This window comes from Elephantulus edwardii, unplaced genomic scaffold, assembly GCF_000299155.1.
Source record: "Elephantulus edwardii isolate Elephantulus edwardi_28Jun2011 unplaced genomic scaffold, EleEdw1.0 scaffold00098, whole genome shotgun sequence".
In the NCBI taxonomy this organism is placed as follows: Eukaryota; Metazoa; Chordata; class Mammalia; order Macroscelidea; family Macroscelididae; genus Elephantulus; species Elephantulus edwardii.
In genome coordinates this window covers 937358-962955 of record NW_006399848.1, presented here as the reverse complement: position 1 = coordinate 962955, position 25598 = coordinate 937358, and the positions used below count along the sequence as shown (strand labels likewise).

Here is a 25598-nt window from a genome sequence, read left to right as displayed (position 1 = left end):
AAATAAATAATAAAAAAATATAAATTGGTAAAAAAAAAAACTGGAATAGAGTTAGGAAGGCATTTATCCTTTGGTCATCCTTATTCACTGTCCAGTTTTCAGATACATATGAAGCCATGAAAATACCACTGCTTGGATCAGGCACACTTTAGTCTTTAAACTAACATTTTTGCTTTTAGTATTCTAGAGGGTCCCTTACAGCAGATTTTCCCAATGCATCCCATGTGATTTCTTGACTGCTGCTACCATGAGTGCTGTTTGCGGATCTGAGTAAAATGGAAGTCTCTGACTACATCGCCTAGTGGCAAGAATTTTTGTATTCTTGATACTGAGATGTATACTGAAGGTTGCAGTTTTTTAATCTTCTGCAGCAGGTATTACAAGCTGTCTTCACTTTCTGCAAGACTGTGCAATCTGCATAATGCAGGTTGTGGAGCCAATCCTGAAGCCATCGTTCTTCATATAGTCCAGTTTCTCGAATGTCATGCTCAGGATACAGACTGAATAGGGAAGAGAAAGGATACAGCCCTAATATACCTTTCTTGACTTTTAAACACTATAGTGTTCCCTTGTTCTGTTTGTTCCTAGTCTTTGTATGGGTTCCATATAAGCACAATTAAGATTTCTGGGATTACCATTTTTCTTACCTCAGCATGACCAAGTTCCCTTAGTTCTGTTAGTTATAACATTTCCCGGAGTCCTCCAGCAAGACTGGGTTCTTGTTCTGACTCCAAGGGGTATCAGTCTCAATTCAGCTGTTTCATCCTGGGTCTCCGGTTGTCTTTTGCAACTGCAAATTCATCTGAATGGTGTAGTAATCTTGGGACTTAAAGGACATATGGGGCATTCTGTTTCTTCTTTCTTGTTAGTGTTGAGATTTAAAATTTTTTTTTTTTGCTGTGAAATCTGCTCAATTTAATGACAGACTAGCCAATCCCTTTGTGGACAGACTAACACATTCCATTTATGATCTTGCCCATCCATGTGGCAAAAATCAAACTCAATGACTAGGCAAGCCATTTTGAGTAAAACTAGGTTTCAGCAAACCTGCAGCTACTGAGCATATCCATAGCAGCATATGCTGTGCTCACACTTGTTAATCCATCAATTTCTGGAGCCTTGTTTTTTGCTGATGCCTTCAGTTCATCTTGAATTCCTTCATAACCACTGGTTCTTGAACATATGCTACTTCCTGATATGATGCAATATTGATCAATTATTTATGGTACAGGTAATTCTGTGTATTGTTATCTTTTTTTAAAGTGTTTCCCGCATCATTCACTATTTTCTAAGACTACTTCTGTATTGCAACTTGAGGCCTGAATTTGTTCTCCAGTTCTTTTAGCTCCAGGTATCCTTCCCTTTTGGTTTTCCAACTCCTGCTGTTTGAGCATTCTGTGTTACACTCTGTCTCTTCAACTGTCCTTTACAAATCTGTCCGTCTCTCTCATTTTAGCATTTTGTTGTTGTTGTTTTGGCCTGTCAGTTTCAATCTCTTCTTATATCCATTTTGGGTCTTTTTTATAAAAAATCTTTTGTTACATGGATGATGCCCTTGATACCATCCCATATCTCATCTGATATTCAATCTATAACGTACAGTGCCTCAAATCTGCTCTCAGGAAGGTTTTAAAATTCAGTTGGATTAGACTCAAATATTGTATTTTGGTTCTAATGGACTTTTCTTTTCCCTCCAACTTCAATATGAACTTGAGCATGAGCAAAAATTAAGAGTGGGATCAATTAAGATGCAGCGATTCAGATGAAAGAGACAGTGACTTATTTGGACTAGGGTGAAGGTAAGAGGATAGGTAAGTAGTTCAAATCCTTCATTTTGATGGTTAAACCAATAGGATTTTCTGATAGATGAGGAAAACTAGTGAATAAAAGTTTTCATTTTATTTTAATTACTGGAAAGATAGATTTGCCATTAACTAGAAGATCATGGAAAAAGTAAGTTTAAGAATTTAGAGATTCAGGAGCTAAATTCCAAGCATGGCTTGTGGTACCTACTATGGTACAATGTCTTTCCTTACTTATATGGCTTTTTGTCTTGTTTCTGAGGGAAAAAAGTTCAGATTAATCCTCTAAGCCCTAAGAGAGAAATTATCTTTGTCTTATTTATCTACTTTAGAGACAAATAAGACAAACACTACTTTGTTCAAATGGATTGACATTTATAGTAAGTTATCAACAATTTCTGTTTTAAAACTTTTGGCCTGCAGTCTGCCCTGAGACCTATATGCACCTACAGCCACTACACACTGTTGCTCAGTGCTAAAGGAGTTGCAGCGCCAACTCAAAGATTGCAGTTGAAATCCACCAGATGCTCCATGGGAGAAAAAATGGCCAGTCTTCTCACACAAGATTTTCTGCCTCTGAAAACCCATCGGATGGTCAGCTATGAGTTGTTTCCAACTTGACGGTACCAAATAACAACAGAGCCACTTGAGGAGGTTCTAGTGGCATAGTCTAAAAGGAGTTTTGTTTGTCTCTAAAGTAGAGAAAGAAATCCCAGTGGTATAATGTAATGTATAAGACTGCAAACTAAAAGGTAGACAGTTCAAATCCACTAGTAGAAAATGTCATGTTTCCCATAAAGATTTACAGCCTCAAAAACCTGATGAGGTGTGGCTAAGTTGCTAAGAAGTGTAATCAATTTTAGAGTGGAGGGTGAGGCTTCTGATTTTCTAACAATCTAGAGAAGCCTGTAGGTGGGATAAATCTGAGAATCATTATAGAGGTAATATTTAAAAAACACAAATTGAAATAAAACTGGTGACTGAATTTGAAAAGAAAAGGCAGTCCAAGGATTGTGTTCCAGGGCTTTTCTTTAGAGATCTGAGAGAGAGAGCTATTCAGTTAAGAGTCTGAGAAGAAATGGAAAGAAAAATATATAGAAACCCCAAGGACTATGTTTCCTAGAAACCAAGTTGTTGCTAAATATCACTGAGTTGGTAGTCAGTGCTGACCCTTCAGTGTGCTTTTTTGAGGAGTTATTTGCATAGGGAACCAAGTACGGAAAAGGAAAACAAAAGTTTCAGATAGGAGAGTGATGGCTATTATTGTAAAAAATAAACAAATCTAGGATAATAGTATTTACCTCAGAGTATGCTTTTTTCAAAGATTAATACTGTCTTACTGATAAGACTAGTGGTTAATAAGACCTCTAAAGACCTGAGATAAACAGGTTTGCCAAGTGATAGGGGTGAAAAGACTGACTTGAGTTTAATAATGGGGGAAAGAAATGGAAGCAGGTGCACGCAACTCTTTCAAGGTATTCTGCACTAAAGGGAGGGAGAAATATTGGAGGAGAGAGTGGGCTAATGACTTCATTTTAGAAGAAAAAGTATGGTGTGAACTGGTAGGCAGTTACAAATCCACTTTAACCTAGCAATTACCTGAAGATTCTGACTCATACTACCCTGCAGGACAAAGGAGAAGTAGCTCACAGAGTTTCTAAAGCTGTGAAGCAGATTGCCTAATCTTTCTCCAGTGGAGAGGCTCATGCATACAAAATGCTGACCTATTTGTTAGAGGGAGAGTGCTTAATCTATCATTACCAGGTCTCCTCCACTTTATTTAACAGTTGGGAATTTAAAGTGATACCAATGTCTTGGCTTATGCTGTAGCTCCGCGAGGAGAAAGAATAGAGTCCTCCCATAAAGATCTATAGCCTTGGAAACCTGATCAAAAATTGTCCTGAGATGGAAATGATGCCCTGGCAGTGGGGTTTATTAGGTTCATGGAATATACAAAGGACAAAAGGCTAAGGTATTTAGAAATTATATAAACTAATATAAACATGAAGAATAAGAACTATCAATAGAGAAGAAGGATAGAATTAAGGTGATGATAAGTAGTGACCCCAATAAGAAGTGGTCACTGAGTTCAAGATGAGTGTTCAGAGAAATTTAAAAGTTCAACAATTACATCAATTTTATAAATTATGTAACAAGAATGTAGAACTTAAAGTTGTATCTTTAGACTAACATTCACCTCCGTGAAAGCAATAAAGGCATGAACCAGTCTGAGGTGATGAAGACAAATTTCAGGCTTTCACAAGTGGGGTTTCCCCTACTTTCTAATGTAGAAAGTTTTTTTAATTTTTCATCAGTAGAATTTTCATAAATTCAGGGAAATGTAAACACTTGAAGCCAACTTTGTATAAGCATGCCAGAATGTCCTACGATAATGCTATTTTTCAGTGTCAAGTAGCTCATATGTAGTCCAGGTAAACTTAAGTAAATTGAGAACATCAAGTATTTGGTCTATCTAACTCAGTAAAACAGAATACAACTTCAAATATTTGAATCTACAATCATGATCATGGTACTACTCTATTTTAAGCAAATGAATTAATTAGTCATTATGTTGCTGTGAGTTATACTTGACTCGATGGCACTGAACAAAAAAAATTTCTAGCAAAACCCTGAATCTGTGCATGAGAGGGCCATCAATAGTCATTCTCCATCTCTACCACTAAGAATTAAGACATTTCCTGCAATTTTTTGAGGTCACTATTACACTTCAGTAAGATTCTGTATTATTTACTAAACAAATAAGAAACGTAATCTAACCATATAGTTAGTGCTGTTTGTAGACTTAATGGTATTTCCACTTGAAATCTCCAGAAAATTGTCTAAGTGGACTTGGAATAGAAATGTGTTAAGAACTTTCTTAATGAGAATAATTTAATCAAGCTTCTAACTAACTTTCACATAAACTTTATCTTATGAAGAAGCAGTATAGTATTGGGGTTAAGACTATGAACTATGTGCTGCTGGAGCATTGGATTTGCTGAAGGAGCTTAAGAATATTCCCATGACCCTGGAATTATTACAGTCCACAAGAATTGGAATGTCAGTTAATGCCATCCGAAAGCAGAGTACAGATGAAGAAGTTACATCTTTAGCAAAGTCTCTCATCAAATCTTGGAAAAAGTTACTAGATGGGCCATCCACTGATAAAGATTCTGAAGAAAAGAAAAAAGAGCCTATGATTACATCACAGAATAGCCCTGAAGCAAGAGAAGAAAGTAGTTCCAGTGGCAATGTGAGCAGCAGAAAGGATGAGACAAATGCTCGAGACACTTATGTTTCATCTTTTCCTCAGGCACCAAGCACTTCAGATTCTGTACGGCTAAAGTGTAGGGAGATGCTTGCTGCGGCTCTTCGAACAGGAGATGACTACATTGCTATTGGAGCTGATGATGAAGAATTAGGATCTCAGATTGAGGAAGCTATATATCAAGAAATAAGGAATACAGACATGAAGTACAAAAATAGAGTACGAAGTAGGATATCAAATCTTAAGGATGCAAAGAATCCAAATCTAAGAAAAAATGTACTGTGTGGAAACATTCCTCCAGACTTATTTGCTAGAATGACAGCAGAGGAAATGGCTAGTGATGAACTTAAAGAGATGCGGAAAAACCTTACCAAAGAAGCCATAAGAGAGCATCAGATGGCCAAGACAGGTGGCACCCAGACTGACTTATTCACATGTGGCAAATGCAAAAAGAAGAATTGTACTTATACACAGGTCCAAACCCGTAGTGCTGATGAACCGATGACAACATTTGTTGTTTGTAATGAATGTGGAAATCGATGGAAGTTCTGCTGAATTGGAAGAAATTGTCAAGATGTCTGGACCATTAAGAAAATGGATTTTATAGTTAGCTTTAAAGCTAGGAAAAGCCGCTAGTTTTCCTGCAAATCAGATATTTTGTGTGTTTATTAATTGTTTTTTTTTTAAATTTTTTTTTAACAGAGGTTTTGGATTTCCATTCATTCATTGCCGCAATTTTCTCCCTTCCCACCCCTCCTCGCAAATCAGATTTTTAAAGCAGCATTCATCATCCCGTGGGTTAGTCTTATTTTTCACATATCATCCTTCCTTAAATGCTTTCTGTAGTTTCAGATCAATAAGATGACCATGTAATAATTATGTAATTTCCAAAAAAATGAATTTCCCCCGTTTTTCATTTTTATAAGTTAACATTAAACTTTTACCAAGTTAACTTTTGGCAGTTGATTTTTAATTTATTTTTTTCTTCTTAAAGGAAAATATATCTTAACTTTTTTACACTCTGAAATGTACACACTAAAAATTCTTGACTTTTTTCCCAGTACATAAATGGAAATTAATTTTTTTTCATATTGGCATGTACCTGCAAATACTAAAGTAATGTAATTTTAGGTTTCTGAAATAAGGTGTGTATTCAGACAATACTTGACTAGCTAATCTAAATTGTACATAATATTTGAACTGGCATAGGAATTTGATTTTTTTCATAAGTTTGATATAATTAGATCTTATTTTGCATCTGTAACTAACTGTGATCATAATTTTTTGTACATTATTTGTTCTAAATAGATTATACTTTTGAAACATGAAAAAAAAAAAAGACTATGAACTATGGGAACCAGACTCCTGTATGGTTTCCGACAAGTTACGACATTTCTTAAGAAGTCTTAATGGACAATGTTTAAGCACTTAGCTGCTAAATGAAACACTGGTGGCACAAACCCACCCACTGGCTTCATGACAGAAAGACTGAGTGATCTACATTGTGAGTTGCAATTGAATGAACAGAACCTTACAACATCATGTATCTCTTGTCCTTGATGGCATCTATAAACACAGAAAATAATCATACCTCCTCAGTGCATGCTTTCTCAAGAGCATGCAAATTAGTTCTTATGGAGTAAGCTAACAGGTCTTACTATCTTTATGACTCAAGATTGTGCAGTTTTAAGCTGCTGACCAAAAGGTTGGTTGTTGCACTATGTGTAAAAGAAGGGAGCTCTGGTGATATAGTTTGTAGAGTTATGCTGTTAACTCAAATACAGTACTTCTCTTGTGGCTTCAATCCAGCAGTAGGTTTCTTTTGTGTGTACCGTCAAATTGGATCTGACTGGTACAGGAGGTGATTGTCCTTCCTTCTCCAGCGGAGCATCTTGTGGATTCGAACTGCACATCTCTGGGACTGCAGTGCAGCTTCTTGCCAGCAGTAGGTCTCAAAGATGGACAATTCTCGTGTGATTTTTAGCCACCCGAACAATGAGTTTTTGGTATGTAAAAGGAGTTTATGACTATGAATTGACCCCAGCCTATGATGAAATGAAAACTCTCATATTCAACAGAATCTCAAGTTAGAACTGAACTTGAAAAGACAACTCTGTATTCTAAGACAGAACAACTTACGTGGAAGTGCAACAACTGATATGCAAGGAGTAGAATCATCAATACTCTGATCATCCTCAGAAGACAAACAAATTCTTTTATGTGGAGGTTCAGTACTATCTTCTGAATCTATTTCATCAGCATCTAATGAAACAAAATAAAACACAACACCAAACAACAATCTCAAGAACTTTAAACCAATCAGAAAAAAACCCACCCACAATTATCTCCAACTAGTAATGACTTTGGAACAACTGTCTTGGCCATATGCTCAGTAAACTAACCCCATTTGTGCAACAAGAATTCAAAATCACATAGCTTACTCTATGTCTAATCCATAGAATTCATATGAAAATTCAAGGGCTGGTTAGTTTAATAGTTTACTGAGTTATTTACATATATTTAATGAACACTTACTACCTGCTAAGGACTGAGAACAGAATAGTGAAAGATGCTTTGATTTTTAAGGAGCTCTCAATGTTGCAAATGAGATAGCTAAAGAGGAAGAAATGGTGAGGAAAGTATAAAAAGGTGGTAGTTTTGAACACAGAGAGGAGGAGGTATTTAATGTAAACTAAAGATGTAAAAAAGGTTTTCTGGAGAAGATATCCTGATCCTGAAAAAGAACAGAAGCTAGGAAAATGATGCCTGGCAGTAGAAGTACTATCTGCAGTAGCACTGAGTTCTGAAAGGAGCTCTAGTGATAAAATGATTAGGCATTTAACATCTAGCCAGAAGTTCAGAGGTTCAAAGATCTTTCAATTTTGCTCCTATAAAGTTTACCGTTTTTAGGTGCTATAAATTGGTTCCAAGAGAATGAATTGTACAAGCGAATTAAGCACCATCTAGCCTGTGACATCCACACAATCATTGCTAGGCTCTGGCCTATTGTTGCAGCCACCTTGTCAATTCATCTCCTTGAAGGTCTTCCTCTTTTTCAAGGAATCTTTACTTTTCCAAGCCTGATGTCCTTCTCTGGGGATTGACCTGTCTTGGTAACATGAAGTCTCACCATGCTGGCTTCTAAGGAGAGTTCTGGCTGTACTTTTTCCAAGATAGATCTGTTTGTTGTTCTGGCAGTCCACAAAGCATTTCATATTCTTCCCCAACATCAAAATTCAAAGGCACTAACTCTTCAGGCTTCCTTATTCACAGTCCAATTTTGACAGACAGAAGGCCTCTCACTGAAAAGACCATGACTCTGGTCAGACACACTTCAGTTAGTTCTTAGAGTGACATCTTTATTTTTTAACACTTTAAAGAGATATTCAGCAGATCTGCCCAATATAACGTCATTTGTGTTGACTGCTGATTGTGTGTGGATCCAAATAAAAAGAAATCCTTGACAGTTCAGAAAACCCTATGAAATAGTAATACTCTTAGTAGAGTTGCTAAGAAACTGAATTGCTGTGATGGCAGAGGTTGGTTGGGTTTGGTTAATTAGAAGCAGACAAGAGTTCAAAAGCAGAAGTCTGAGTCATTTTAATAAAAGCAAGTAGAAGTTAAATCATAAGTCTGAATGAAATAATACAGGAACTATAGAATAAAAAGAATAGAAGACAGCTTAGGCTGAATAAAGCTGAAATTTAAAGCTAAGTAAGTAAAACAACGAGCAAGTAGGGAAGTAATAAGAAAATCACCAACTTCAAGTTTATTGACTTTTAACTTACAACAGGTGATCACTCACATTAAAATCTATTCACAGTTGTGTAAAAGCCTCTGAACACAAATTCTGACCAAATTTTTTTTTAAAGTTTCTATTTCTATTGGGACTACTCAAAGGTTTGCTGAAGCATACATCTAGCAACAACAAGATAAAAATAGTTTATTATAATTTTCCCAGCACTGTCCATTGTAAAATAGCTGTGCAATTGATAATGCCTAAAAATTACGGTAAATTTAAAAATAAGCAAAAAATTAATTAAGCCATGATTCAAACACATAACTATTAGTTTAAACTTGGGTAGCAGGAATCAAAGATGACATAAAACTAAAAATTCAAAGATTCCTAACAGTTTCTAATTTCTCCTACCATTCTGAGGACAATGAAGAATGATGTTTCCTTCCGTGTCCCGAGTCAAAGTCACAGAGTTCACAGTTTCTACTGTTACTGTGTCAGAATCCTCTTCAACTGTGCTCATACTCAAATCTATAATAACAGATCTCACATTAGCACTTACAAAATTATTTCCAGATACAAACATAAACCAGTTTCTTGTTAGCATCTAAACTACAAACATACATTCACATTGTAGCACATTTGTTTGGGTATCTACTGACAGTGGTTTTGCAAAACTGCAATGTTAGTTATATTCTTTAATTACAATTAAATGCCATTCTCGGAAATAATCTGGCTTCTGTGAATATTTAAAAATATATAGCATTTACTTTTAGAAAATGGTATATTTACCACATTCAGTGAAAGAAGTTAACCTAGAAAAAAAGCACTTTTTGGCCCCCCCCCCCAATAGCACTGTGATAAATTCCAAAAGGGTCCTAATTTATGACTCTTTAGCTCACAATATCAAAGATAACTTTGTTATCAAAGTTAACAAAGATAACTCATCAAAATCTTATCTTGATCCCTTTTCACAAATGCTATCTTATATAGTTCTTTTATGTATTTGTCAACTTGTTGTTAAGTGGCATAGGGACCCTATGAACAAAGACCTGAACACTTTGTTTCTCCAGGTTCATAGCTTCCGGAAGCAAGCCACTTCAGACATGTATGCCACTCCTGCTTCCAAGCTTGTTTTAATCAGGGAACTCCACCAAACACTGTCCATCATGGGTAACCATGATCGCATTTTGACACATTCGTTTCAACAGTGTTCAGCATCACAGAAATCTCGAGTTACCTCTGAACAGCCAATGGACAGACCAGTGCTATACCAATTAGAAGAATGTTTATCAACTAGGCAAATGTATTTTTCTTTGGCAAAGAGTTGGTGCTTTAGTAAAATTTATGACGTAAACAGCACAGGAGGGGAAGGTCCTCTATGAAGTGGATTGATTCAGTGACTGGGGTAAACGGGATGGGTGTATCAGACAGTGCGAATGGCACAGGACAGAGTTTAGGGCTGTTGTACATAGGGTCGCTATGAGTCGTAAGCGACTCCACGGCACATTACAACAAACAATAACAATCACTGTTTTAAAAAGACATCACTCATGTAATGATGTCATTCTCAAATGAAAGAAAGATACAAATCATAAATTTAATTTTGACTTAAATTTGAAAATTCATGAGATGAGGCCTTTGGAATAAAAGCTGGCTTACCTGAACAACGGATGGATCAGCTATAGCCCTTCCCACAGAATCAAGTCGCCTTCCCTTAGCCACAAGCATCACTTTCATGTTATCCAGATTGTTTTCCCCCCATGTTCCTATTTCTACAATACTCTGAAAAACAGCATTACATAAATAGGTTAAATAAAAACAACTGAGTCCTAACAGTATACTGATGACATTCTAGCGGCAAATTTGTGATAATTAAGTACAAGAATGAAAAATTAAATTAGTTAAGTAAATAATTTAGAAGTTAGCTTCTAGGATTATTCCCCAATGGAAAACAAAGCAAAAATGATAAGGAGTTTCCTTCTACAGTAAGTCTATAGAATTCTTTCAACCCAAGTTTCTCTCGATAGGCAGTTAAACATTCTCAGAGGGTTAAGAAAGGGAAGATTTCTTTGTATTTGGTGATTCTATGAACTGCAGCCTTTTTGGTTAACAATCCATAGCATGACACAATTCATATTCAAATCAATGTAATCCAAACATATCACCAAGAATCATATTTATTACTTAAGCTAGAAAAGTTAAATTACAAATAAACTCTTAAATGAGATCCTAAAGGTTTCTTACAAGTGACTTTTCTCCATCCTAAAGAGTCAAACCAAAGATTTTGATTTGTGGGCACAGGAGATGAGGAAGTTCATGGGACAATTTTGGCAAGAAATAAGGCTCAACATTTCTCAAATATGAGCCCTTCTAATTAGAATTACTCATCTCCAAAACAGAGATACAATGCTTTCAATCATTTTTCCCTCTATAGTGGTTAAGAGCTTGACACACTGCCACCACATAAATTCTGAATCTTAGTAACCCTCCACTGGGTTTCCAAAGCTATAAACTTTTATAGGAGTCTGCACATCTTTCTCCAGCAGAGCATCTCGTGGATGTGAACTTCAGACCTTTCATAAACAGCCCAAAAGGACAAACAAATCTGTCTTGGAAGAGGTACAGTCAGAGAGCTCTTTGATGTTGTTCACTGCTGTCAAGTTAAAAGCGACTCACTGCTGACCCCTTTAGTAGGTTTTCTCATGCAGTAAGTAGCATGAAGAGACTGTCCATCTTTCTCCTTTGGAGCAACTGGTGGAATGGAACCACTTGCCTTTGGCAGTGTGGGGAGTGTGGTCCCTTACCCACCAGAGGCATTTAAATCCTTAGCGATTTCACCTTTCGTATTTTTAGCATGTTGCCCAAAGGGCCAGCAAGGCTACTTCGTATAGTAGCATCAATGAAAAAGAGGAAAGAAGATAAGAAAAGCCCTTGCTGATGCAAAGGATGATGATTAAGGGACGTTATTTCAAGATGATTCTTAGACTTTGATATTTAACAGGCATGAGGTTTTGTGTTTGGGGTTTTTTTTTTTTAAACAAACATGAGTTTTAAGGTACTTTAAGATACATGTCTATTTACAAGATATCCAAGAAAGGAAGTCAATTAGAAAGTTAAGGATACAAAGGCGGAGTTCAATAGGTTCAGATCTATAGAACTGAGTTCTTAAAACTCAAACTCATTGCCATTCCGCTTGAACCAACACATAATTGACCATCCACAAGGTTTAAAGCTACGGCCTAGGAAGAAATTACTATCTTTGTCTCTGGCAAATTTAAATTGTCAAAGAGGAGTGGGTTTTGGATTACAAGCATAACTCCCTACAGGCTAAGCCTTCAGAGCTCCCTATGTTAGTCACCTGTTTATAGAAATCAGAAGTTAAGAGAGGGCAGCCTAAATCAGGTCTAGATAACTAATGGAAGTCAAACAGTAGGACAACCATGAAGTGTTTAGGAAAGTATGTAGAAAATACTTCAGAGTCTAGTGAACTTTATGAAGTAACTGCTGAGAGGACAGGCTGATAGAGGACTGATAATTATATGACAATATGGAAAACACTGGTAAATGTGACCAAATTTCAGGAGAGTACCTGGGACAGAAATTTATTAGAATGTACAGAATGGTGAAAGACGGAAACAAACAAAACCCACAAAAAACAAACCAAAACCCCAACAAACCAACCAAAACATAACACAAAACATTAAGAAACTTCTTTTGTGAGGTTCACCTTTGAAGAGAAGGAGCATGGCACCAACAGACATCACTGCTCTTTCAGAATTCTGGCGAGGTCCCTGACAGTGAACTTACTAAGTACATTATGTCTCCAGATTGCTGTTAACAAATTGTTGATTGTGGATCCAAGCAGGAAGAAATCATTACGTTTCAATCCTTTCTCCATTTATCATGATGATGTTGCCCCCTGGCCTAGAGGTGAGGACCTTTGTTTTCTTGATATTGAGATATAACCCATACTGAAAGTTGTAGTTAGACAGCCGAGTGAGTTTCCACTTTGGGGCAAACACCAGCACCAAAACTCAAGTAAAACTACTATTTGGACCAAATGCCCTATCCAAGACCTGATCCTACTGTGTCCTACAGGCCTCAAGTGGAGCCAGAAAAAGATGTCCTGTGCCATGTTATTTGTATGATCTGTTCCTGTATTAATAAGGTTACATCAAATATATTTTTTAAGATCTTGCATAGTCTACAGAGTTGTGCTATTAAACAACGGTACGCATCTCCAAACCAGTAACTCTGTGGGGGAAAATGGGCAGTTTCTTCCTATTGCAATTTAAAGGTTCAAAAACGCCAAAACAGAAAACTTGTGACTCCAAGAAGTAGGACAATCCCATGGTGTTCCTTCTGGCTCCTTTGTGCCTGAATGTGTATATAGTAGCTCCTATACATGCATTTTACATTTAAGTATTACATTTTCATTTATAATTATCAATAATAAGATAATCCTATTTAATACATAAGCTCTGATGGCATAGTCCCCAAAGACCACCTTTTACGGTGGTTCAAATCCACCAGTGGGATCTAGGAGGGCACGATGGGCAGTCTCCTTTCCTGATGATTAAATTGGATGAAGGGTCACTATGACTTGGAACCTAAGGCAGGAATCAGAGGGCAAACATAACCTAGAAAAGCAAACCAAACCTGCCCACTTACCACTGGGTTGGTCCTGACAACAATGGGCATCACAGGGGACAACGCTGCTGTCTCTAGATGCTTACAGTTGAGATTTTAAATTGGAAGAGGATTTGTATTGCGTAAATTACAGACTGAAACCACTGGCTTACAGGTAACATTTCTGGCATACTTCAGTAAAGGCATTAAGAATCCATTTAGTCTCCAGATATTTTCTTCCTGATAGGTTACTAGAATTCTAGAACTCTTCAGGGGATTATCTCCTAAATTCTTTATCTTATATCAACATGGTTATCTTTTGTTTTTAAAATATTATAATTACATTTTTTACCTATTTTCTGTACATACTTTATCTGAGATTCATATTGACCATCACACCTATTATTGCATCTAATGAATGTCTCTTGAAATGCTTAAGAGGCAGATCTACTTAAAGATATAAAGAATCGAAAAATATTTTTAAATATTTTTAAATGAAGCTACTTTGCTAAAAGCATGGGAATAAAATGGGCAAAAAAACTTCCCAAATGTTGAACAAGGGTATAAAGAAATAAATGGAAATGAAAGAAAACCACAGAATAAAAATAAGCAGATTTAAGTCAAGACAGGAATCCAAACACCGTATTTCAGTTAGGATGCTTTGGAGTGTGGTCTCAGATCCCTTGAGAGTTGCTCTTCTGTACTTTGTATGGCAAGACTTAAGCAGCAGAACTATAGATGATCATAAGCATACTGAACTTAGATACTTAATGCTCTTAATGATGTCTTCATAAAATAATAACTGTATCAATTATAGAAAAGAATTCCATTATATTATTTAATGAAAAAGTATCACTGATTAAAGAGTATGAATCATTTTAGGGTGATCGACAAAAACCACATCACTTTGTAAAGAGCAAAAATATTTTATTTCATTCAGTGCATGGTATAAGAAGAATTGAGCAAAGATGTCATGGACTCATTAATTTATGTCAAGATTACTGAAGTAGTGCAACAATGAATGAATGAAAATCCAAAATCTCTGTAAATGTTCACTAAAACTAATAAAATTTAATAATAATTTAAAAAAAAGATTATTGAAATGGCAAATGTTTTCTTTAACCACAATTTAAATACAAACAAAAAAACTCCTATACATGTTCTGCAGGATACCACTGGTAAGCAGCTCTTGGAAGAGAAGTAACATCAATGATTATTAAATCCTTCTGATTTACACATAAGTTGATTTTTTAAAACCTATGTCCTCAGCAGATACTAAAATACATGGATCAGTGAAAGGAAAAAACCAAACCAAACCAAAAAAGCCCCAGAGTAGGCTTTTCCCTCTCCTTCTGCATAACACCATCTGGTGGAATAGTTAGAACAGAGCTGCACTGCTAACCCAAAGCTGCACTTCTCTGGGAACGGAAATCGACCAGTCTTTCAGAGGGAGGAAGATGGATAGTCCTTCTCTTTCATGCATTTTACAACCCAAGAAAGCCAACCAGGTATCAGCTAAGTTAGAATTCATTCCACAGCAATGAGTAGCTAAGTAAAAGATTGGTTAGCTTTGCTAAGAGACAAGAAAAATGGTAATATTTTCAAAGGACACAAAACCAAAATACTAAAGCCAGGATCACACATGCACACTATGTATAAAAATCTCTGTGTGTGTGTGGGGGGGCGCCCCTCTGGTGACTTAGTGGCAGGAAGCTTCATTGCAATCTCAGAGGTATGTGGTTCAAATCCACCAGATGCTCTGAAGAAGGAGGGACAATCTCCTCCTGTATCAGTCAGATCTAATTTGATGGTACACACACACAAAAAAATAATCAATTTAAAAAAAAAATCTGTGTGTACACCTCCCCTCCAGGGACTTTCCCCCTCATATTCAATGGCTATCATTCCTCATTTACTTTTATGTAATCAAAGTAAATGCAAAAGGTAATTTGTGATTTACATTATAAAAATTTTCTTCACAGAAGATATAAAGGCAGAAATTATATGAAAACAAACATCACATAGGTTTGACAATTGCCTGTTACTTAATGCTAACCAATAAATTAACTTTCTCAGATAATTTTCTATCAGCAGAAAAGTCTGTCAAAGATGAAATGTAAACCACTCAAAAGTATCAATTCCCAGGGAATTCTGTAAACTGGGTGTGTGGGGTGCAATGGGATGGTGGAGAGGACATGGCAAAAATCTTTCTTTGCTTAGCTATTCTGAAGTTTTGACATCTTTTGAACAGATACGTGTATTTAATACAAGGTTCTAGGACCTATGATACTGTAAAATACACTTCTTAGCTGCTTAAATTTGTCTGCGTGACAGGCTGTAAATCTCTACAGCACATTTTATTCATCCTCACAAGTGTTCATTTAAACCAATGTACTTAGTGGAATATGATAAAAGCAATTGTTCAGAATAATGAAATCTTGAAATTGTGGGACTCATAAGTTTACTGTCACTCATTCACTCCCTGAGTCAGTTCCTCCATCAGATTTTGGAGGCTGTATGTAGTAAGAGGAGGCTGGCCATAGTTCTCTGGACAATGACGAGAGACACAGGCATTTAGCTAGCAGTGCAACATGCTACGGACTATGCCATAAACCAATACAAACCAAGTTGTATAGATGTTGGAGTGACCAAATGAACAACATAAGGATTTCATAGGGAGATTGTAGGCAAGCTTGGTTTTGGATTACATATTAATACCTAGTTAATCTTACAAATACACTTACTGTGACCCCAATAGTCAAAGCACTCCTAGTGTAGAATGATATAACTACTTTCCTTTGCCATTTTAAAAATCAAACAGCCTATATAATAAAAGAGAGGGTTTTTTTTCTTTTTTCTAGTAGGGAAGACGAACACTGAATGAAAAATGTGGCATCTGGATTGAGGGAAAACTCATCAACAATCTGCATTATGCAGATGACACAAACCTTGCTTGCTGAAGATTCAAAATATTTGCAGCAGAAGATAAAAGATGACAGCCTTCAATATAGTTTACAATTCAGTAACAAGAGGACAAGGATCCTCATGGCTGGGCCAACAGACTCATCATTATAGATGGAAAAAAGACTGAAACAGTCAACAATTTCTTAGACACACAATCAACCCCTTGGTACCATCAGTCAAGAAATCAAAAGATGTGTGGCACTGGGAAAAGCTGGTGTCAAGGACATCTCCAAAGAGCTGAAGGGCAAGGATGTCAATTTAATGACTAAGATGTGCCAGGGTCAAGACATGGTCTTTTCATAGCACCTGCTATGCACCGGAGAGTTGGACAGTACATAAAGATAGAAGAAGAATCGAGGACTCTTAAGTTGTGGTGGTGAAGAGTATGACCATCCCATGAACTACACAAAGAACAGTTATCTTTGAGAAAGTGCAACCAGGGTACACCCTGGAGGCAAGGACAGTGAAACTTCATCTCACACTCATGGTGTATGCAATTAGAAGGAGCCAATCTTTGGAGAACACAATGCCTGGAAAGGTGGAAGAATGGCGACACAAAGGAGAGGAAGACCTTCAACAAGATGGACCGACACAGTGACTGTAGCAATAGGCCCATTTATATCGGAGATAGTGATAATGGCACAGATCAGAATAAGGTTCAATCCATAGTCCACAGGGTTGCTGAAAGTTGTAATAAACTTGACAGCACATAACCACCACTTCCTCCTACTTCTGATATGATTCTCTGCTGTAATATATCTCCCAGCCTTACTGCTTTAGAAGCTTAAGTCATAACCCCAAATTTTTTGTGACTATTACTTTCAAAATACTTCTAAAACCTGAACACTCAAGAGAAAAAAATGCTTACATGGTTTATACTTATTTATATAACTGCTTAAAGTAGGAAGATAAAGTTCTAAGTATGCAATACCCAGTACTTACTGATTAAATGTTGTTGAAGACAGGGCAATAGCATTTTGGCTCCATCATCTAGCTCATTTGCAACCAAAGAGATTCACAGAGAACAAGTTCTAGATGCATATTCTGGGGCGAGTCTATCACTAAAATAGTGAAAAAATATATTAGCTAGTTCAATGGCAGACAAAAGCACCTAGTATGTGGGTAAAATAAGATAAAATTAAAATCACAAGCCACGAAATATATTTGGCTCAAGTCTTCCCCTTAGCCTTCTAAAATGAAGCTGCTTTCGGGTTTCTTTAAATGAAAACTTTATTCTCATACCAAATTTTATTTTCTAAAAGAGCATGACAACTTTTCTAATGTTAAAGGGTGTAGTATTCCTAAAGCTTAGATTTCCAGACCTTAACTAAAGGTAACCAATCATAACGGTAAAAAAGCTGTCTAGGTGTATTATCACCACACTCAAGAATTAGGGGAGGAAAAACAACACTATAATCAAACCGCCCCTGACCCCTGTTGGTTTGAAAACAAATTTAAAGAAAAAATTTTAAATGCCAGGAAAATACGAAATTCCTTAATAGAAAATGTAGTTTTTATGTTTTAAAACGTATCAACACGATGGAATACATTTTTCTTATTATTAGAGTGAGTGTGTGTGTGTGTATGTGTGTGTGTGCGCGCGCGCGCGCGTGGGTACCGTCAAATCGGATCTGACTGGTACAGGAGGAGGTTGTCCCTCCTTTCCCGGCAGAGCATCTGGTGGATTTGAACCATGCGCCTCTGGAATTGCAGTGCAGCTTCTTGCCACTAGGCCACCAGAGCTCCCCTTTTTTCTTAATTCTTGATTATCAATTAAGATGCTTCATTTTAAGAAATAGTTACTGCCTTCTGGGAATTAAAAAAAAAAAATCAAAACTAAAAAACGTACAATTAACAAAGACTTAAAAAAAAAATCCACCCAAACCTATTTAACCTTCTAAGAACACTATGGCTTTAGTGGTTTGATGTTGGACTGCCAACCCAGAGACAGGCGGGTTCGAATCCACCTGCCGCTCAACCGCCTTCCGCGGGTTTTCCCAGGAGAGGGCAGGCAGGTTCGAACCGTGGCCCTGGCGGGGCCAGCGCGGCTCCTCACCACGCACGTAACAACAACGGAACGCAATCGAGGGATTTCAGGCTAACTTCAAGACTATCCTCCCTGCATCTAAAGCGAACATTTTTAAGTCTAAAATGACACACGGATCATCTCGGTTACTTCTACGCTCACCGACTTCAGTGTGGAGACTGGGATGAAAACACAAAGTCCCTGGAGCCTCAAAACAAAGTCTTAGTTTTAAAAAACACAAGTTTGTTTGTTTGTTTTTTTTAAATAAAGACTTCCCAGGAACTCCACAAATAGGACAATTACTCGTTAACAGATGTCTTTTACTTTGCTCTGCTCAGATAGGAATCTCCCCGAAAACTGCCGATCTGCGGCTGTCTTTAATAACACTTTGTCGAGGCCGTTCGGTCACGAGTCCCCGATCCGCTGTCTGGACCAACAGCCAGTGAGTGGGAAGGAGGAACCCAAAAGGGTGGCCGGTGACTGAACGAACCGCCGCCCGCCTCCATCACTCACCCCCATCTCTTCTTGACCGAGCCCCACAATGCAGTCGGATAAGATCGCCAAAAATACAACACTATGAAAGAGCAAACGTGGCTCGCTTACTGTGCACGAGCCCCAGCCCAATATTCGGTCGAAGCTCCGGGCCCACCCCCCCACCCCCCCCAGGGGTCTCGGCGCCATTTAGATCCTCCGAAGCAGCCGCCATTTTCCGCCCCCGTCAGCGGCCGCTCATTCCCTGACTCTGCAGCCCGAGCCGCTGCTGCCACCCGCTCAGGAGAGAGAAGCGCTGGCCCCCGAGCATGCGGGGACAGCAATTTCAGCGTCATGAAGGCCTGGCTGCGACGCCGCCTAGGGTGCCTGGGCGCCGGCAGCAGGCGGTGGCCAGCGGGAGCAAGCGGGCGACGAGGGGGCCGGGCAGTCTCCACTGGGCGGAGCGGCCCAGGCGGCGGTTGGGACCTGAAGGTTCCATCGCACTTACTTCCTGTTTTGGGTCCGGGCACTTTGGAAGAACCAGGATGGAGGCTCCAAAAAATACCAGGATGGAGGAAGCAGCCACGGGCGAGAGTGGCTGCAGCTGGAGGGAGCGACCGCGACGAGCCACCGGAAACGGAGCCGCGGCCCCGCCCCGCCCCCAGGCCCCCGCACGCCCCCCCTCTCCCGTGGGGCGCCTTCGCGCGCCTGCTGATTGCGTCACTTCCGCCCTGGCGCCGCGCTAAAGAGGTTCTCGGCTTATTCGCGCTTTAATTCGAGCTGTCGGGATGGGTTTCCTGCGACTTTTCTTGCATGTGTGCCACTTGGAAGTCCCTGTGCGGACGACCCCGCTGCTGTTGCTTTACAGGACGCTCGTCTTACTTGTCGCAATGGCGGCATCTCTGGTTCTAGGGACATTTGAGCCCAGTGGGCGGAGTTTGAACGTTGCGGAGTGGAAGGGTGATCAGAGTGGAAAATAAAATGGGCAACGTGTGTCCGGGCACGGGCCGTAAATAACACTTGTTCAGCCTTGCCAAAGGCACTTAAAATGAAATGTTGCCACCTATATGGAAATGCAATGCTTTTCCTAATGGACCATGTCCTCCAAGGGTGAAATCTGGCAGTTAATACTAACAAGGTGCCACAGTGCTAAACAGTCCATGTTAACGTGCTGGTTACTTAAGGAATGACAACTCTTCACTTTAGTTGTCGCTTTTAGAAAAGACTCTGGTCCTGTTGCAAGCAATCTTTCAGAATCTGTGACATCTGGGCAGAGGTTTTTTTTTCTTCATAATCTCAAGACCTTGAAAGTAGAGAAAAGGAGTGATCTGAACTCTATTGCAAACCGTTTGATGAGTCCAAATAAAGCGACACTTTTTATACTCTGCCTTTCTTTACTGGTGAGATAGTTTTAGAAGTTAGATCTGAGTAGTGGTTTTTTTATCCAGTGATTCTTTCAAAACTTGCCTTTTCACAATGGCGGTTAGTCATTAGTTGCCAAAATCAAATGTTAACCCTTTGTTCAAATAGCTGACTCATTGTTACATGCTGTGCAATTGAAACCGACCGATGACTTTAGCAGGTTTTCAGAGGCAGTAAATCGTTAGAGAGGAGACTGCCCCTCTTTCTCTCAGATTGACTCACTATTGGTTTCTTTCTCATTTCAGTAGTTTTCCGTGGCTTCCTTTGAATACAAAACGACTTGTATGATTAAGTGGCAGTAACCCTACATGATCAAGGAAGCTAGAGGGTACAGTAAAAAACTACGCGTGAAAATGGATGTTGAAAAAGAAATATTTAGCTTTTCTATGTATATAATTTTCAACAGTCATCATGTTCCATCAAGTAAGAACCCACTCAGTTGTCTGCTGTGGATTTTCAGAGGTAGTGAGACACAGGAGGAGATGGCTCATCTTTTTTCCTGCCAAGCAGCTGGAGGTTCCATCCTATTTTGACTTTGCCGCTGCAACTCCTTACCACTAAGATACTAGAGTTGTTAAATGCCTGGAGTTGAATACCACTCAGCAACCCTATCGTATGCTAGCCTCATTATCTCTGACATACTGGAGTCCACTGTTAGAATCACTCTCTCAATCCATCTCATTGAGCGTCTTTCCCTCTGATCTTTCACCTTTCAAAGCATGTTTTGTTCCAAGGACAGGCCCCTCCTAACAACATGCCCCAAGTATATGGGCCTATGTAGATGAACTCCTTGCCTCCAAGGAGCACCCTGGCTTCAACATTTCCAAGCTTACTTGTTTTTCCTTGTGGCAGTCCATGGGATGGATATTCAGCATTCTTCTCCAACACCATAATGCAAAGGCGTCAATGATTCTTCTGTCATCCTTATTGATTACTGCACAGCAAGTAATTGAAAAGATCATGATTTGAATCAGGAACACCTTAGTTTTCAAACTGACATTATTAATCTTCAGAACTTTGGAGAGGTCCCTGACAGAAGACTTTTCCAATGCAATACCTGTTTTGATTTCCTGGTTGTTGGTGCCATGGGTGTCGATTGTGGATCCAAGCAAGATTTAATCATTGACAACTATTTCTTCTATGATGATGTTGTGTATTAACCTGGGAGTGAGGATTTTTGTTTTCTTGATTTTGGGATGTAGTCTATATTAAAGGCTGTCATCTTTGATCTCCTGCAGCAAACATTTCAAGTCCTTTTTGCAAAGAAGGTCGTGTCATCTGCATAACACAGATTGTTGATGAGTCTTTGTTAAAAGAACAAGGACAATATGAGGACAGCCATTCTGACCTCTACCGACTCCACAAGGAGGAACTGACCCCATCAACAACATCCACCATACAAAACTAATTCCTATGAGATCAGATATGTCCTCCATACTCCCATGCCTATTTCTACTAACCTTGAATATGAATCCTACTGCCCTACTGCAAAGCAATACTATCTTAATCCATCAGCTGCTCTGTGGGAGAAACATGGGCATTTTCCTCCTATGCAATTTACTACCTCTAAAAACAAGCTGGAGGGTCAGCTATGGGTTGGTTCCAACACTGCAGTACTCAACAAAACTGGACTACTTACTGTGTATGAAATCCATTGCAGTAGCTTCACACAGAAACACACTCAAGATTATGGGGTTTACTGTAAATGAAAAATTGTATAAAACACAATATATATAAATGAAACATCCTGTAAAGGTATTGTATGAAAATCAATAAAAATATTTTTAAAAACCCTGAATTCTACACACACAGCAGATAATGTTCTAAATCTGAGCAATGAAATTAAGACACACAAGGAAGGATTGACCATCCACTTCTGAAATAGCAGGCCTTTGAAAACCCTATTTATAACAGCACACTTAGACTAGCAGATAAATAAGGCAACTGAGGCTGAGCCCTCAAGTATGGAAACATGTAGAAGGAGGAACAGCTGTAAGCAGACACTAGTGAGTGGAACATGGGATAGTAGAATCCTAAATATAGGAAAATTGGATATTGTTAAGAAGGAAATGGAATGCATAAATATTGACATAGTAGGTATTGGTGACATGAGATGGACTGGCATGAGACATTTTGAGTCAGAGGATCATATGGTCTACTATGCTGGAGACAAAAAGGTGAGGAAAAATGGGGTTGCTTTCATACTTAAGTAATTTCTAGATCTGTCTTGAAATACAATGTTGTGAGTGACAGGATAATAACCATACACTACAAGGAAGTCCAGTAATTACCACCATAATTCAAATAGATGCACCAAGAACCAGGACCAAAGAGGAGGAAACAAGATTTCTACCAACTTTTCCAAGCAGAGATTGATTGAACATGCAATCAAGATGCATTAATAATAATGGGTGACTGGAATGCAAAAGTTGGGAATAGAGAAGAAGGATCAGCAGTTGGAAAACATGGACTTGGTGACAGAAATGAAGCTGGAGATAGAATGATAGAATTTTGCACAATCAATGATTTATTCATTGCAAATACCCTTTATAAGAAACAGAAGTGCAGGCTGTACACATGGATTTCGACTGATGATATGCATAGGCATCAGATCGGTTACATCTGTGGAAAGAGTAGCTGGAGAAGCTCAATATCAGATGTGAAAACTAGGCCAGGTGCTAATTGTGGAACAGACCACCAACTACTCATATGCAAATTCAAGCTGAAGCTGAGGAAAATGAAATCAAGTCCACAGGAACCAAAATTTGACCTTGAGTCTATCCCATATGAATTTCAAAACCATCTCAGGAAAAGGTTTGAGGCTTTGGACATTAATGAGCAAAGACTGGATGAGCTGTGGGAGGATTTCAAGAATATCATACAGGAAGAATGCAAAAGGTCATTTCAAAGACAGAGGAGGAAAAAAAAAGACTCAAAATATTGCACTGGAGCGCCAAGAAGCCAAAGCAAAGGGAAGAAATCAAGATCCTGAGGAGCTAAACAGAAGATTCCAGAGGGCAGTGCGGGAAGACAAAGTGAAGTATTACAATGAAATGTGCAATGAGCTGGAGTCAGAAAACAACATAGAGAATATGTCAACAGGCACATAACCAGTAAGTGGTTGTTGTTGTTGTTGTTGTTGTTATGTGCCATCGAGTCACTTGCAACTCATAGCGACCCTATGTACAACAGCCCTAAACTCTGCTCTGTCCTGTGCCAATCCCACTGTCTCTTTCGATACAGTAAGTGGTAGAGCCAGGAATTAAATCTTGTTCCAGAGCATATTCTTTGAACTACCTTGCTCTTGAGATAGGGCAGTCAAAGCTATATCTCAGGGAAGGTGTTAGGTCAGAAACACACAAAGCAAATGTTTTCCTCTAGTAAAACCCACACTCAGTTCCACTTAGTTCCTTTAAGTTGCTGTCTCTGAAGTTCTGGTGACCTAGTGGTAAGGAGCTGTGCTGCCAACCTGAACATACATGGTTCAAATCTCAAATCTACACTTTACAGGAGAAATAAGAGCAATCTCCTCCAATGCAAATAACTGCCACTGAAAGCCCACTGGAGGGTCAATTATGGGTACATAACAATAACAAATTATTTTCCAGGTGGTGGTGATGGCATGTGCCGTAGTCACTTGCAACTCACAACTACTGAACAGCAGCTGTGAACCCTGCTATGTCTTGAGCCAGCTTCATTGTCTCTGACACACCTGCTCCCATGACCCAAACCAATGAGTCAATCCATCTAACCCAGATTCATCAATCTCATGCATTTCATGCTTGGTGCGCTGTCCCTCTACCCTTCCAAACACGATGTCCTTCTCCAAGGGTTGATCTCTCTTGGCAATATGCCCAAAGTATGTGAGGTGGAGCTTCAATATCCTTGCCTCCATGGAGTAGCCTGGTTTTACCTGCTTCAGGAGAGAGACCTGTTCATTCTCTTAGTAGTCCATGGTGTGTTCAATACTCTTCTCCAGCACCACATCTCAAAAGCATTGATTCTTCTTCTACCGTCTTTCATCATTGTCAAGCTCTCTGATGCATAGCAAGTAATTAAGAAGACCATGGCTTGGTTCAGGTGCACCGTAGTCTCTAGATTGACATTGTTACTCTTCAGTACTCTGGTGGGCGTCCCTGACAACAGATTTTCCCAATGCAATTAGTCTTTTGATTTCCTGGCTGTGGATAACAAGAGTGTTGACTGTGGAGCCAAGTAAGCTGAAGCTGTTAACAATCTCAATCTCTTCTCCATCTATCATGATTCTGCCAATTGGCCCAGTGGTGAGAATCTTTGTCTTCTCGATGTTGAACTTTAATCCATATTGAAGGCTACAGTCCTTGACCTTCTGCAGCAAATGCCTCAGGTTCTCCTCAGTTTCAGTAAGCAAAGTTGTGTCATCTTTATAACACATGTTGTTGATGAGTTTTCCTCCAATCCTGATAACACACTCCTCCTCATAAATTCCAGCCTTCTGCATGATCTGTCCCACATAAAGATTGAGAAGGTATGGAGACAGGATGTATTCCTGTTGTATGCCTTTCCTGATTTTGAACCATGCAGTGTTTTCTTGCTCTGTCCTGAAGACTGTCTCCTGGTCCAAGCATAGGTTTCACATAAGCACAATTAAGTGTTCTAGGACTCCCATTCTTCTCAAGATTAGCCACAGTTTGTTGTGATCCATGCAGGCAGATAACTTTGCATAGTCAATGAAACACAGATAGACATCTCTGTGGTACTCTGCTTTCGGTTAAGATCCATCTGACATTGGTTATAATATCCCTAGTGCCACAGTCTCTTCCAACCCAGCCTGTACATCTGGAAGTTCTCTGTTGATGTACTATTCCAGTCGTTTTTGGATAATCATCAGCAGGATTTGCTTGCATGTGATATTAATGATTGTTGTTGTTGTTGCTGTTGTGTGCCATCGAGTCACCTGCTACTCATAGCAACCCTATGTACAACAGCCCTAAACCTTGCTCTGTCCTGTGCCAATCTTATTGTCTCTGAAACCTATCCCCATTACCCCAGTTACTGAATCAATCCATCTCATAGAGGGTCTTCCTCTCCTTCACTATCCCTCCAACCTCCCAAGCATGACATCCCTCTCCAAGAACTGGTGCCTCCTTGCAACATGTCCAAAGTATATCACATGAAGCTTCAGAATCCTTGTCTACAAGGAACAGCCTGGTTTAACCATCTCCATCTCGAACCTACTTGTTTGCTTAGCAGCCCAAAGTATAGTCAATACTCTTCTCCAACACTACAGCTCAAAGG

At 38.9% G+C, this 25598-nt stretch overlaps 2 protein-coding genes across 3 annotated transcripts in view; one reads left to right on the top strand and one right to left on the bottom strand.

The window, feature by feature from the left end:
• The window catches only part of LOC102854563 (transcription elongation factor A protein 1-like), a 9628-nt gene extending 3913 nt beyond the window's left edge, over positions 1-5715 (top strand). The window contains exon 3 of the mRNA XM_006891484.1: positions 4779-5715. Coding sequence (XP_006891546.1) covers positions 4779-5625 — 847 coding nt within the window. The 3' untranslated portion in view covers positions 5626-5715. The remainder of the gene's footprint in view (positions 1-4778) is intronic.
• Positions 1-19537, bottom strand: part of DMTF1 (cyclin D binding myb-like transcription factor 1) — a 48012-nt gene extending 28475 nt beyond the window's left edge. Inside the window, exons 1-4 of one of the 2 annotated variants that reach the window (XM_006891440.1) lie at positions 19408-19537; positions 10469-10591; positions 9221-9337; positions 7210-7332 (exon numbers count right to left, since the gene is read on the bottom strand). In XM_006891440.1, coding sequence (XP_006891502.1) covers positions 7210-7332; positions 9221-9329 — 232 coding nt within the window. In that variant the 5' untranslated portion in view covers positions 9330-9337; positions 10469-10591; positions 19408-19537. The remainder of the gene's footprint in view (positions 1-7209; positions 7333-9220; positions 9338-10468; positions 10592-19407) is intronic. The other variant, XM_006891441.1, reaches the window with a different exon arrangement.
• Between the last annotated feature and the right edge of the window lie 6061 nt (positions 19538-25598).